The sequence below is a fragment of the Prinia subflava genome, chromosome Z, assembly GCF_021018805.1.
Source record: "Prinia subflava isolate CZ2003 ecotype Zambia chromosome Z, Cam_Psub_1.2, whole genome shotgun sequence".
NCBI classification, from domain to species: domain Eukaryota; kingdom Metazoa; phylum Chordata; class Aves; order Passeriformes; family Cisticolidae; genus Prinia; species Prinia subflava.
Window position 1 is genome coordinate 5,583,259 of NC_086283.1, and position 13,612 is coordinate 5,596,870.

The window sequence follows — 13,612 nt, forward strand, 5'->3', positions numbered from 1 at the left end:
ATGATTTAATTTTATCCGTCATGTGGTGAGCCTTAATGGCTCATTAACAGCTGATATCCCCTTGGAGGGAGGATGGGTCATGGAAGAGATAAGGAACATTGCTCCCCTGGTTTTTAACAGCTGGCCCATTAACAGAAGGCATCCACCCCCTCCCCCCTGGAGTTACAAGAGATAAAGAAAAAAAACCATCTCCCCAACTGGTTTCAATAGATGAAATAGAATACACATTTTTTTGGTTACATAACCCAAGACAGCTGGACATGAGCCAGTATCCTGGGCAGGAACAGGGATGCCCCTTTTCCCCATCAGCTTCATCCTGTCAGACAGGGATGTCCCATGCTAGACTCACCATTTGGGCAGGTGCATCAGCAAGATGTGTCAGAGCAGGAGCTGTCTTGGACACTGGCAATCCAAATCACCTTTCTTCAAACCATCTGCATTCTTTGTGCTCCCTTGTCTTGCTGTGAGGCTGACTTTGATGGACAGGAGCACCCTGAAATTCCCACCCCACCCCCCCCTCAAAAACACAGTAAAAAATCCTCCCTGTCTTTCTTCAATAAAATGAGGAAGGCTGGGCTTTTGATCATCGAAGTGTTCCTGTTTGGAAGGAGGAGGAGCCATCTAGTCATGGGTTCATTGATTCCCTCACCAGCAATGTTTGCTTGGGCACAGCCAAGCCGCACCTCTGATGACTAACAGGCAGTGCTCTCTCTCTTTGATATACTATCAGCTGTGTTTATCAGAGTATCAACACAACCTCCCCACTCCAGGCCTCGCCCCTTCTGGCCAGCTCTCCCTGCAGAGCGAGCAGGGGCTGAGAGCTGAGCTCACCTCTTATTCCAAGGAATCTTAACAGCAGGTTTTAAGCTACTTATTTACTTTTTTTGGTCTGTGCAGGAAGTCTGAGCTAAAAAAAAAAGGGAAAGAGACAGAAGTATAATTGCTCTGGCACGCCTGCATTCCTACTTCAGTCTCAGACGGGCAGGCACTCTTTCTTGTCAGAGCCAGGAAGAGGATCTGATCCCTAAAGATCATCGCCACAAACGTGTGTAAGTGAAACCTGCAGCCATGCTGAAACAGATATTATCAGACATGTACATCGATCCGGAGCTGCTGGCAGAACTCAGCGAGGAGCAGAAGCAGATCCTCTTCTTCAAGATGAGGCAGGAACAGATCAGACGGTGGGAGGAAAGAGAAGCTGCTGCAGAAAAGATTTCAGCAAAGAAACCACTGCCAAGAAAAGGTAAGTGTCTGCCTCCTGGCTGCTTCACCCTCTGGCACATATCTGGCCTAGTCAACTGCTTCCTAGAAATAGGAAGTAAAGTATCCTTAGAGCAATTTCTTCTCCAAGGGCCATGACATAGGCTTATTTCCAAACATACTAAATCCACCTGCAATGGGGTAGTTTTGGCCAGGCACACAATGGTTTTTACTCCCTAGCCCAGACATTCTGTCCTTGACCAAATTGCTCAGCTCCCCTGGCTGGGAAGACAGGGTTTATTTGCCCCTAGGAGATGCGTCTCATTAAGTTTCCCACTAACAGGTGCCTCTAAATCTGTCTTTAAAATAACCATGTATTTGAATATCATTCCTGAGGCTCTAGATCTGATGGGCACCTCCCACTGAGATTTTACATCTGAAGTTCCCTCTCCAGGATTATACAGCATGCTGGCTACTAGGAAGATAGCTCTCTTCTCCCAGGTTTTCCCTACATGCTCTATTTGCAGGTAGCTCACCCTCACACAGCAGGACAGTGGTCAGGAATTAAAGCAAGAAAAGAAACAGTGATGATTATTCTCCTTTGCTCCCAGATTCAGAAATGCCTCCTTCACTGACCTGGCTCAAGGGATGATAAAATTAGCAAGTGTGGGCTGCATCCTTCACATACAGTTTTCTTCACATACAGTTGCTTTTGGGGGGGGGGGGGGGGGGGGCTCTGTCACCAACAGCAGCTGGTAGGGCACAGTAGATGCAACACAGGCCCTAGAAAGAGCTACCCAGCAAACAGCATTTGCCAAAAAGCTGCTTCTTTTTCAGCCAGCAGGAAGTCAGTGACATGGAAACTCGGTGCTGACAATGAAGTGTGGGTCTGGGTGATGGGCGAACATCCCTCAGATAAATCTTATGCAGCCATCTGTGAAGAGATCCAGGCACAAAGAGCAAAGCGCTTAGCCAGAGAGCAAAGCCAGGAGGGCAGGTAAGCACCCTTCAGCTGAAGGACTCGGTGGGCTGATATGGAGGAGATGGCTTCTGTCTAGGGACACATGAACTGGAGTCTTCTCTGTAGGAGCTGTGGTTAGCACTGTCACGCTAGCCTTGCTGGAAAAAGACACAGGCAAAGACTTTCTGAGAGGGCACTCAATGCCGGCAGAGACCAGCTACAGCCTGAGCCTTGCCCTGGCTCACTGAGCGTCCTGTGACCTGCCTTCTGCATGGGACCCTCTGCAGACCACAGGAAATGCTGATGCTGTCACTGCCACAGGTGACAGGCTTGGATCGCTCTGATTCACTGGCAGGTGCCTGGGTACAGCTGGACAACAGTTACTCACCACGAGTCATTAATTTAATTACTCACCTGTCTGATTTGGAGATATAACTGCCTATGCACATGTGGCTTCATTGCAGCTCTGCTCTGCTCATGTGCAGCCTCCTCATCATCAGAAAGTGACTCCCTTCTAAGTCCTCTCTCTCTTGCATTTCAGAGAGACTGATTCTTCTGTAACATGGTCTCTACACCCACAGACAGGACTTCTGTCTGAGACAGATCTTCATGGGGATAAAAAAACCACTGCAGAGAACAAGGAGGAACATGGGAGAATGACTGATACTGATACAACAGGAAGAAGCCAGAAGCTCACAAAGGTAGTTTTCCATTTTCCCATAACTATATGAAACATGTTTTTTGAGGTCTAGGAAGTCCAGCAAATCCTGGTTGCTGTAAATACAAATCTGAAGGAAAAAGCCATCTATCTGTTAAATTTTTCTTCTACAGAAGAGAAGAAGGCATGCTATTACATCCTTCCTTAAGACTCAGGAGGTCCGTGTACTATTCTCAGCTGGGATAGATCTGCTCAGCACCAATGGATAAATTTACTCTGAGTTCCTTTGCTTTCATTCTCTGTGGGTAAAACAAGGAGTGCAGTACTTTTCCTTCTGCACTGTGGCTGATTTGGATGGCTTTTGGGGCAAGACCAGGGAGGCTATCCTAGGATCTTTAAATGGAAGATCACAGCCCTCAGACGTAAAATTTACTTTTATAAAAGACCAAATGAAGATCATTTTACCAGAATCATCTGACATGAGCATTTTAGGTGGTTCTTGGGGTTTTTGTCTTCCAATACAGAAAACAGCTGATGATCTTGATAGCACAGGACAGCTTCAAATGCAGTAATAGTGTCTGCTTTCCTGTGGCAAACAGGAAAGCAGACACTTTCCTATTTTTCGTTACCGAAATATTTTTACAGCAATAAATACATTAGTGTTTTTTAACTGGCTACAAAAAGCCATTTGCAGAGAAAGGAAAAGAAGAAGAGTTAAATTAACTACCCATGCAACCACAGTCAAACAAAAGGAACAAGACACCCTGCCAATTTAATGGGAAAAGTCCAATCTCACTCTGCAGTTTTCATTCAGCCTTGAATGAATTTGTATGAGTGTATATACTTTTATCGTACGGCCACTCAGTACTATGGTATAAAAAGTATGATAACAGAAAGTTGGGTTTTGGCAAAACACTCTCCTACTGCTACCAAAATAGTGAATGGAATTTGGAGTGACTGTCTCCTTTATCAAAAGCCTCTGAGTCACATGGGATTTTTCTCTGCACTGTTTGCTAAAGTTGAGCAACTACGTGGGCAATTTTTTTTTTCAAAGGAACTTATTAGTCAAAGCTGACCAAAAAAACCACAACAAAAACCCAAAAAACCTTAAAAAAACCAACAACAAAACAAACAAACAAACAAACCTGAAAAGAAACAAGCCATCTCCAAAAATCTAACCCCTTTTCAAAGTCATGCACATGGAAATAGGTGGAGGTTGTACATTTCCCTTTCTTTTCTGTCATATTATTAGTAGATTTTCCGAGGTTTCTGGAGATTTTGCTGTTAGAAGGAGGGCTCCAGACAGAAGTCCCCTGTTGTATTTTCTAGGCCTCAAAAGAGGCACCATTTTTTCCCCACCTCCTGCATTAAAATGTTTTCTCTGATATCTAGTTCCCTTTTAACCTGAGAGATTCAGGTATCATGCTGCAGGGAATAGGGCTGATCTGTGAAAAAATGCTGTTTCACACACATTTGAAATTCCTGGTTTCCTGCTGAGGAGAGGGAGATTGTAAAGCCTGTTCATATTAAATATTAGCCAAGTAGGTGATGGAGCTAAAAGGAAGTGTGACCTTGGTAAGCAGAATAATACAGTTAACTCATCACTCGTTGTGCCGTGGGAGGCAGTCAGGCTCTGATGAGGAGGTGGGTGGGTTTTTACTGAAAGCCAAACAGATCATCTGCAGAGGCAGTTCTCAGCTAGGCAATGTTGGTCTCAGCTAGGCTGGGCTGGTTCTCAGAGAAAAGATGAAATATCCAGCCAGTTGGATCAGTTTGTCAAGTAGGAGTTTGCAGCAACCCAGCCACAGCTGCAAACATGCACAGGCAGGTAGATAGCAGGTTCTGCAAGGGATTATTTGAGAGGAAGGGAAGAAAAGGACTGCTTCCTGGAAGCACTTGTGAGCATTGCTTAGCAAATCTAGGCATGCTTATAGCAATCTTGACACCACTGGGTTCTTGTCCTGTGGCATGTTTAACTGAATATGATGGGAAATCCCCACCAATATTTATCAGAGAAGGCTGGCAAAATCTGTTAACAGATGTCACATAACTACTTTTGCATTAAACACCTGTTGCACCAAAAAAAGAGCAATTATCCTAATGTCACATTGATTTCTCACCACTCTTTTGCTCTGCTCAGAGAGGAACCAGAAATGTTCACCAGATGCTGGCAGATTGCCACCTGAGGAAGCATAGGTTCCAACAGGTAAGTGGCAACCTATGATGCTCCTAATACATTGAGTGGGGTCAGTGCTTTATCCTAGAGTCCTAGTCAGCTTCAGAGCCTCATGTAAGCAAAGACTGTTTTCACCTTTTGGACCAGTTTTATCGGGTATTGCCATGCTTCTCATGTATGGTGTGATGATTTGGGGATAATACAAAGCAGGCCAGGCTGGCAGATTGATGAGTAGCACAGGGAGATGCTCCTGATGATTTTTGGTGGGCTGTTTTCCCTTCCTGTCTCTATTGTCACCTGCAGTAAAAACAGAGGATCTCTGTGTTGTTGAAATTGGAGGGATTCAATTGGTAAAGAATGGAGTTCCCAGTATTTCAAGTCTAGCTAAAAAGCAGGGCTAAATCTTGCTGGAGACAAAGCTGAACATACTGTTTCTTTCATAGATGAAGGATGCACAGAGGAAAAAATCAGAAGAGATCACATTCCCCCAGGAGCCAATATCACAGAGCCACTCCAGCACAGAGAGCCAGAGAACACTGCAGAAGTCGGATGAGAATGAGCCTGAATGGCAAGAATTCTGTAAGATCTTAAAATTACCTTTTCCTATAAGGCTTGAGAAATCATAGGGCTCTGTGGGGTCATCTCAACCCTTCTCCTGCCATACTAGAACTGAATAATAGATCAGAGGCTGGAGAGTATTGCCAAGAAATACAGCACTGTATTATCAGAAATACTTCTGAGTCCACACAGCATTGAGACTAGAGCTGGGCAGGGAAATGGAAAACTTTTCCAACTGACATTACATTAAAGCAAGCAACAAATAGAAACCACACGAGTATAGCCAGTGCAATTAATTTTAAACTAGAGGCTGACTTTTTGCAGGACTTTTCAGTAACATTGCTCTTGAGGGTAAGGATAATGGGTATCAAGGGCTAATCAAAAAGGGCTTCCCTTGTCGTTCAAGCATGATCTCACCTAAGTAAAGCCCTGTCTCATGTAATGAATCCCAGTGATGGAAAGGAAAATGCCAAACAGTATGAGACTTGCAGTAGCATCCATCACTGCTGCCAAATGCTTCCTGAAAGAGAGAATCTGATGCACTTTTCTTCCCAGTTCTCCCCCTGCTGTTCAGTAGATGGCAATGCTGTACCACCAGTTGTTTCCACTTCAGTCTAGGGGTTTTATTTTTCTGACTGATTAAAAAAAAAATGCTGGCTGGAGAGCTGGTTATTTGTACAGACTCCAGAGTGAGATGGACCTAGAAAATCGAGGCAGTTTTACAGGAAAAAAACCCCAAACAAAAACACAGTCAAGTCCTCCACTTTCCATAATAGTTTCAGCAAGGCTCCTTCCCACCTTCCAGAATTGATTAGCACTTTCAAATCCTTCAGATGATTGATTTGGGGTATTTTCAGTAGCCTCAACTCCATAAGCCCTGCCTCCCCCCCTCCTCCCCATCCCCCCAGTCTACATGGAAGGCACTACAGAAACCCATGTCTGAACCAGGAGTCATTGTGTCTGAAATAAAACCAAGAAGTCTCTAAGTACAAAGGGACCTGATACCAAGAAAAAACACACATTTTTAATCTTTTCCCAGAAAAAGACTGGGGTTTAATCTTTTAAAGGAATAAAAACTGTGCCACTTAATACATGGGAGACACATGACAAATGGTCTCACAACTGAGTGAATCTTTCAGTTTGTGAAATGGGTTTCATCAAGCAGGAAGATGGCCAAAGGGTAGCAAGCTTTAAACTTGCTGCTTGTTCACTCCTGTAGGACTCCTTTTTTGTTCCAGTGCAGAAATCCAAGGCAGCAGATGAGAAGAGACGCTCCCTTGCACGGCAAGCCAGAGATGACTACAGGAGACTTTCACTGCAGGGCATCCACAGAGGGAAACAGGCAGATATTTCCAAGGGTGCCACAGCAGGAGATCGGCGACCACTTCAATATCCACCTCTCCCGCCCAAGCCTAAACTTCCCCCTCCTGCAATGGCAAATGGGAGAGCGATTAGGTAAGGAAGCCTGTGTGCACTGTGGAAAAGAGAAGGGATGAGATTCTTTTGCTCTAGCATGGCATGGTTGAGAACGGAATGATTAGCTCTCCCCCTTGTGTGGAAGAGACACCCAGCAAGGAAAAATACAGAGCCTATGCTATATTCCAGCTTAGGGTGTTATGAGGCTTTCAGGAGTTCATTCCTGGAGGGTAACAGGTTTTAGTTTAGTAGAGTGTCCTAAGCCTGGAGCACACTGTCTGTCCTGTCCGCTGTCCGTCCCTGTCCGCTGTCCGTCCCTGTCCGCTGTCCGTCCCTGTCCGCTGTCCGTCCCTGTCCGCTGTCCGTCCCTCTCCACTGTCCGTCCCTCTCCACTGTCTGTCCCTCTCCACTGTCTGTCCTGTTTCCTGTCTGTCCTGTCTGCTGCCTGTCCACTGAAAACCATATTCCATACAGCTGAACTGGTATAAGCTGCCTGTTTAGGGCTGGTCTTAAAATCCTAAGCAAAATTTAAGTCCTGTACAGGGACTCAAAACTGTCATTTGAATCTGATGCACAAACTAGAGGTCTTTTCTAACAGGAAAGAGGGAGTCCAGAGAACAATCTCCAATTCCACAGAAGAAAGCATCATCAAGTGGTTCAAAGAGGAGCAATTCCCTCTCCGAGCTGGCTATCTGAAAACCACAGACACAATAGCACCTTGGTTCCATGGTGAGTCCTGGGAATTTCCACCCCAACCCAAGTGTTTGAGGAGTTTTTTCTGCTAACACAGCTGCTAACACAGGCTGGGCTTGGAAGTAAACTCCTATACTGGAATCAACATACAACAACTGCAATACTGTTTTCTCTCATAACACAGCAACAGTCCTTTTGAGCTTTCCACGTTTGTCATTCATCGTTGGCCAAATGTGGAACAGTTAACAAAGAGCAGTTGGCCATGGTCTGTTACTAGCAATGGCAGCACTCTTCTTCTTGGGCTACTGGGCAAGACAACTGTGAAAGGGGTGGAAGTGCCATGGACGGGTTTTAGAGCAGATTTCTTGTGAGAACTGTTCTGTCGAGTCCTGCACAAATACTTTTCTCCTTTCAGTTTTGTGTTTTGGTTTTGAACAGGTATCCTAACCTCTAAGAAAGCAGAAGAGCTTCTGAGTAAGACAGTACCAGGGAGTTTTCTGATCCGGGTCAGTGAGAAAATCAAAGGCTATGTGCTCTCCTATCGGTCTGTGGAAGGATGTAAACATTTCCTCATTGATGCCTCCAGTGATTCCTACAGCTTCCTTGGAGTGGACCAGCTGCAACATTCTACGCTGGCTGACCTTGTAGACTACCACAAGGTGATCATTTAGCAATGCATTCATTAGCTATTTAATTGCCTCAGGGCACTTCAAAATAAGAAAGAATAGATTCAGTTATTTTGAAGTAGGTAACCAGACCCGTTTTAACTGCTGCTGGGTATCTTGTGTGCTGCTCCAGAAGGGTATGTCAGCCTGACTGATACTGCCCAGGTGACTTAATACATCTCAGATATCTTAAATTTGACACTCATCCTCAAGCACACAGAACACCTTGCATACAGGGCCCAAGTTACCTACAAGCTACTTAGTAGAAATGTTGATGAGAGGTGACAGCATATTCATACAAACTCCTTTCTTTTGTGTTATTTCCATGGTTCAGGGGCACTGGCAAGTTCGGTAAATACAAAATCCTGCTTGCCTTCAACGTCAGCATGAAAGAGAGCAAGGTGTCTTTATAATCTCAAAGCAGGCAAGGGGTGGTACTGAGCAAAGGTAAAAAATAGAAGGAAAGGAGGAAGTTTGGCAGGCTCTTGCAACAATAATAATAAAAGTGGTGTTTACCAGCACTGACTGCAGTTACATGGGTTTCAAGGAGAGCCAGATGGATTGTTCACTTGTTTACTGTAAGATCTGCCCAGAGAAAGGACAATGATTTTTCTCATAGGTTCATTTTAAATCTCTGTTTCTTTTAAATAATGCCTAGCTTAATACAGACATGACTAAACAAAACTGGACATGAGAACAATAGCTATGCTTATTTGCCCTATGGAACTCTACCTGGACTGCCTGAACTTGCTTCTTGCATGATTTTCACAGTTCAGGCTGAAAGTATTAAAAGCAAGAATTACACAGCTATTTATACCAGAGCTAAAGGATTTAAAGCCTGGCTGTGCATAACTACATCAAATATAGAGCCAAGCCCACAGTCTGCAAAGAATCCTGCAGGCCCCCTGCATGACAGCACATGTGGGCAGAAGAACCCACTCTGCCAAAGTGCCTCACTGGGTTCTGCTTATCAGCCACCAGGTGACCATGAAAGGAGGCAAATCCCCACCATCCATCTGTTGCTAGGATGCAGAATGAGTTTGGAAGCAGAGACTATCCTATCAGGGAATTCCCTGCTTAGAACAGGACTTGCCTAAGCAGGGGGTGTGTGCTTTCTCCAGAACCCACCCTTGTCCCTCCCACAAACACAGCCAGAAGCACAGTCCACAATCTCTGGTCCTGCTTTACCTGCATGCTGCACAGTCCTGGCTCCAGCACTTTCTAGGCAGGGCACCACTCCATGTCAGAGAAGCTGTAGTTTCCTCAGAGATGAGCACAGCTCTTTCCTAGAACTGCCTGAGTTGTGTCACTGAATTATGGCACAGAGCACAGACATTGTGTTATGAAGACAGAGGGCAGAGGGCCCTTCCCTGAGTTCTCCAGTGAAATGAGCTGTGTCACACAGTGGCGGGAACACATCCACACCATAACAGAGGCAGGAAGACTGCTGTTCACCTTGTGAAGTGGTGACAGGCAGGGTCTGTTGGAAAGCTGGTGTTTGATCATATCCTATATTTACAGGACGAACCCATCACTTCCTTGGGGAAGGAGCTGCTGCTTTACCCATGTGGCCAAGAGGACCAAGAGCCAGATTACACCTCTCTCTTTGAGTAAAGCTCCTCATCTTGCTGGGCAGTCCTAGGCTTTGTATTCACAAAGAAGTTGGAACTGAACATGGAATTAGAGCTGCTGATACTTACCTGAAACCATAAGTGCCTTTGTTTCCTTCACAACAAAGCAGGAACAGTATAAGTACTGTTGTGTGCTACAGGATGCATCAGCCCCGCAAGCTGCAAAGCACCTGGATACATCCCACAAGATGGAGAGAACGAGTTGATAAAGTAATCAGCTGAACAGGGAGATACTGCCATGGATTTTCAGTGGGTTTTTGTAGGTTTCTTGAGGGACTTCTGTATTCAAGCTGCCTTTGGTTCTTGAATGCAAGGTTGTGTGCCAGCTGGGAAATAGATTGGTACCTACAGTTGAATTAGGTTATACCTTCCTGAAGGCACACAACAACTTGGAGAGGTGAATCGATCTTGATTATGTAATTTGCATAATGTGAAGCTTAATTCTATAAAATGCTGTGTCCTTGGAAGGAAGGATGTTCAGCGAAACATCCAAGCAAACCCTGAGTGCCTTTCAATGAAAGGTGCTTGCTGTGACAAAAGTTTCCATGAAGAGTGTATTTTTAAACTCCTCTGGCCTCTGAATAGAGATTTTCACTCTTTTAACCTGTATTTAACTCCCACACAGGCCTTTCTGCATTAAGAGGGATTATCCTTTTTTAAAAGGAAAGGAGACAGGACAGAGGCATTTATATGAATGACTATCACACATACAGAGCCTAAGATTATAAGAAGGAACGCCTATATCAGTATTAATTTAGTTTACAGAACAGTTTTTGCCAGTAAAGAATGCCGTTTTCCGAAATGGAGCTATTTATTGCAAGCTGGGTACCAATTACTGAGATGCATCTGGTGTAAACCTCATCATAGGACATGTTTTTTCAACATAATATTCTCTTTTCTTATCTGTTACAATGCTCTTTAAATACATCGTTCAGAATGTTGGGGGAGAGCCTGGACAGAATCACACCGTAAATTAGTCTTCACCCAGACTTCCTCATGTTGTTGCACATGACAAACTCTGAAGCTGAGGGTTGTGATGTGAATCTGCAAACATCATTTTTTAGAGGCACAATCCTCAAGTAGTGAGCAAGAGTTGATCTTGTTTCAGTTATTTATCTGTTTTTACCTGTTCCCTTTTTTCTGTTAGATCAGGGCTACTCAACTTGAAGAAGCAGTCAACTTTCAGTCTAACATTAATCTGGGCTTTGCAGAATACAGATTTAAAGAAATTGTGATCATCTGGTCCTAACATTTACAACTATGCTGACTGGTGGTTTCCATTCCAGGAAACAGGGGATAACTGCACTCCAGTTAGAGCAGGTGTCACTTGGTAGAAATAAAGCCTTAATGTGAACTGAGATTCCGAATGTAAAGACACTTTGCCACTGCAAATGATTTAATGAACTTCTTGAGCAATATATTGCATGTATCAAAGAGATAACGTCAATATAATCTGCATCAATCATGAGAAAGGGTGTTAGATTATTTGTAGCGGGGGAAACATCCCTCCTTCCCTCTTTGTGAACTGTTTCTTTTAAAAATATGGTCAAAATGAAAGGTCCTTCAGAAAAACATCTATTTTCATATGAAGAATGAGCCATAGCTATAGCTCACTGGAGACAAATTATGAAGTGTTTTGCAGACCAGTGTTTTACCAGGGCTGGTAAAGAGGAAAACTGTGCTCTAAAAAGGCAGTCTGAGATGCAGGGTGTTAACTTGCAAAATAAATTGTGTCCTGCTATGTCCAGGCCAATCTGGCATGGACATAGCAGGACACAATTTAGCTCAAAGATCTTTATTAAAACTCCTCAGGGCTTGACCTGCTGACAAGCGGACCAGTAGATTCACTGCCTTTATATTAAACTATTTATTTGTAAATATTGTCTCAGTACAGCACAGGGAAAACCACTAACCATGTCCACATCATCCCACATGTTTGAGTCAAACCTCAGTTTTTCAAAGACCCACTTTTCTGCTGTGAGGCAAGAAATATGAACATTTAGATTACTGCACTGACTGCAAAGGCAACTACTTTGCTACAGAACAGATCCCCTCAAGCCTGGCTCTTTTATTGCTCTAAAATCCAGTTACCCTGAAAGTCTGTGGAGCAAGGACCTCTTGCAGCAGTTGAGAAACAAGGTGATGACATGCCTTTGGGAGTTTCTCTGTAGAATCTTTCCTTCTTCAAGGGATGCTGTGCAAGGATTACAAGAGAAGTCAATTTCAAAATTGCATGCTGGAGAGATCATGAATGCTGGAGGAGCATGGCAATTTGTTTTGCTCAATGCCTTTAGCCAGAGCATGCTGCAGTTGTCAAAAAGTAAAGCAAGGAATCCCCAGATGGCCTGCCCCACCTGCACAGGGCCATGTCTAGTCCCTCCTCAACCAAAATCCAATCAGTTGTCATTCTGAGAAAGATCATAAGCTGGTTTGGGGACAGGGAAGGTAGAGATCTTCATAACAAAATCTGTTGTTCTGTTGGCTGCTCTCTTTGGATTTCACCTTTTTCTAACTGGGCTGGAAGACCTGTTAGAGCTCTACTTGCCTGACAGAAATGTAACAGCAGCTTTCCTTTCTCATGCTGTTCTTCACCTCTCCTGTCAGTCCAGTCTCCACCTCTAAGAGAGCCCTATCAAATCTCTCCTGTAATTAGATTTCCCTGCACATTATTGATGTGGTCAATGACTGTGGGCTGGATCTCTCCATCACTGATACCATCTCAGCTCTTGCCAAACTGCCTTCTGCAGCCAAGGAACAGAAACTACATAGACAGTATCATTCCTGGCAAGAGGAACAGTATCTCTGTGGAAAAGGACATACATGAAAATCACAAAGGTGCTATTTAAAAACATAAGTGGCAAAACTCTGACAGGATCTGGATGACATGCTTGCAAAGGTACCCCAAGTAATGAAGTGCTGAATTTACAACTGCCCAGTGCTTAAAACTGGAGGCTAATAGAGGTCTGAAGAGACCTCTGGAGATCATCTGGTCTAGTCCTGCTCTACAAGTGTGACTCAGGGAAGACTGAATAAAACCATCATGGAAGTAGTTAAGGTGAGGCTTGAGGTAGGCTATGGTTACGAAACTTTCATAGTACACAACACCCAGTTTCAAATTCAGGTTTAACTGGAACTGTAGGAACAACTTTTGCCTTGGAGAAGCTGTATTACCAAAATTTCATATGCACATATACAAAACAGTTCTTTGGAGGATCTACTTCAGTTGTTGCTGATGTTTCTATGGTAAGTGATGTATTTTGGGGTTGAGGTTTTAAAGAACACAAAGTTTCTTTTTTTTTTTTTGTACGTTTGCAGTGTTTTGGACACTTGGTGGTTTGGAAGGTAAGTGCAATGCAGATCCTTTGCACAACAAAAGACAAACACATATGAACTTGTCCAAGGAAAAGGTACTTACAGCAGCATGGTCTCTGCAGAATCTGTATGCAGTGCTTTCAAAAGAGGTTCCTACTTCACAGCCACACTACAAAGAGTGGTTTGTTCATTGTTCACTGCTACCTTTCTTCTCCCCAGGTTTTGCAAGCAAAAAATCAAATTAGAACCTGGTTCAGACTGCCTTGAATTAATCTGAATCTATAAAACAAGGAGACTGCTTGGAGAAACGGCATTTAGGTAAGCAAATGGGATTTACAAGCC

At 44.0% G+C, this 13,612-nt stretch overlaps 1 protein-coding gene across 1 annotated transcript; it reads left to right on the top strand.

Moving 5' to 3' along the window:
• Positions 1-738: 738 nt before the first annotated feature.
• Positions 739-11,335, top strand: SH2D4A (SH2 domain containing 4A). The gene is made up of 9 exons (XM_063422419.1): positions 739-1,243; positions 2,038-2,197; positions 2,703-2,862; positions 4,960-5,025; positions 5,439-5,574; positions 6,792-7,008; positions 7,568-7,698; positions 8,101-8,321; positions 9,849-11,335. The coding sequence occupies exons 1-9, from the start codon at positions 1,069-1,071 to the stop codon at positions 9,939-9,941; spliced, it is 1,359 nt and encodes a 452-aa protein (XP_063278489.1). The 5' UTR covers positions 739-1,068; the 3' UTR covers positions 9,942-11,335.
• The last annotated feature ends 2,277 nt before the right edge of the window (positions 11,336-13,612 follow it).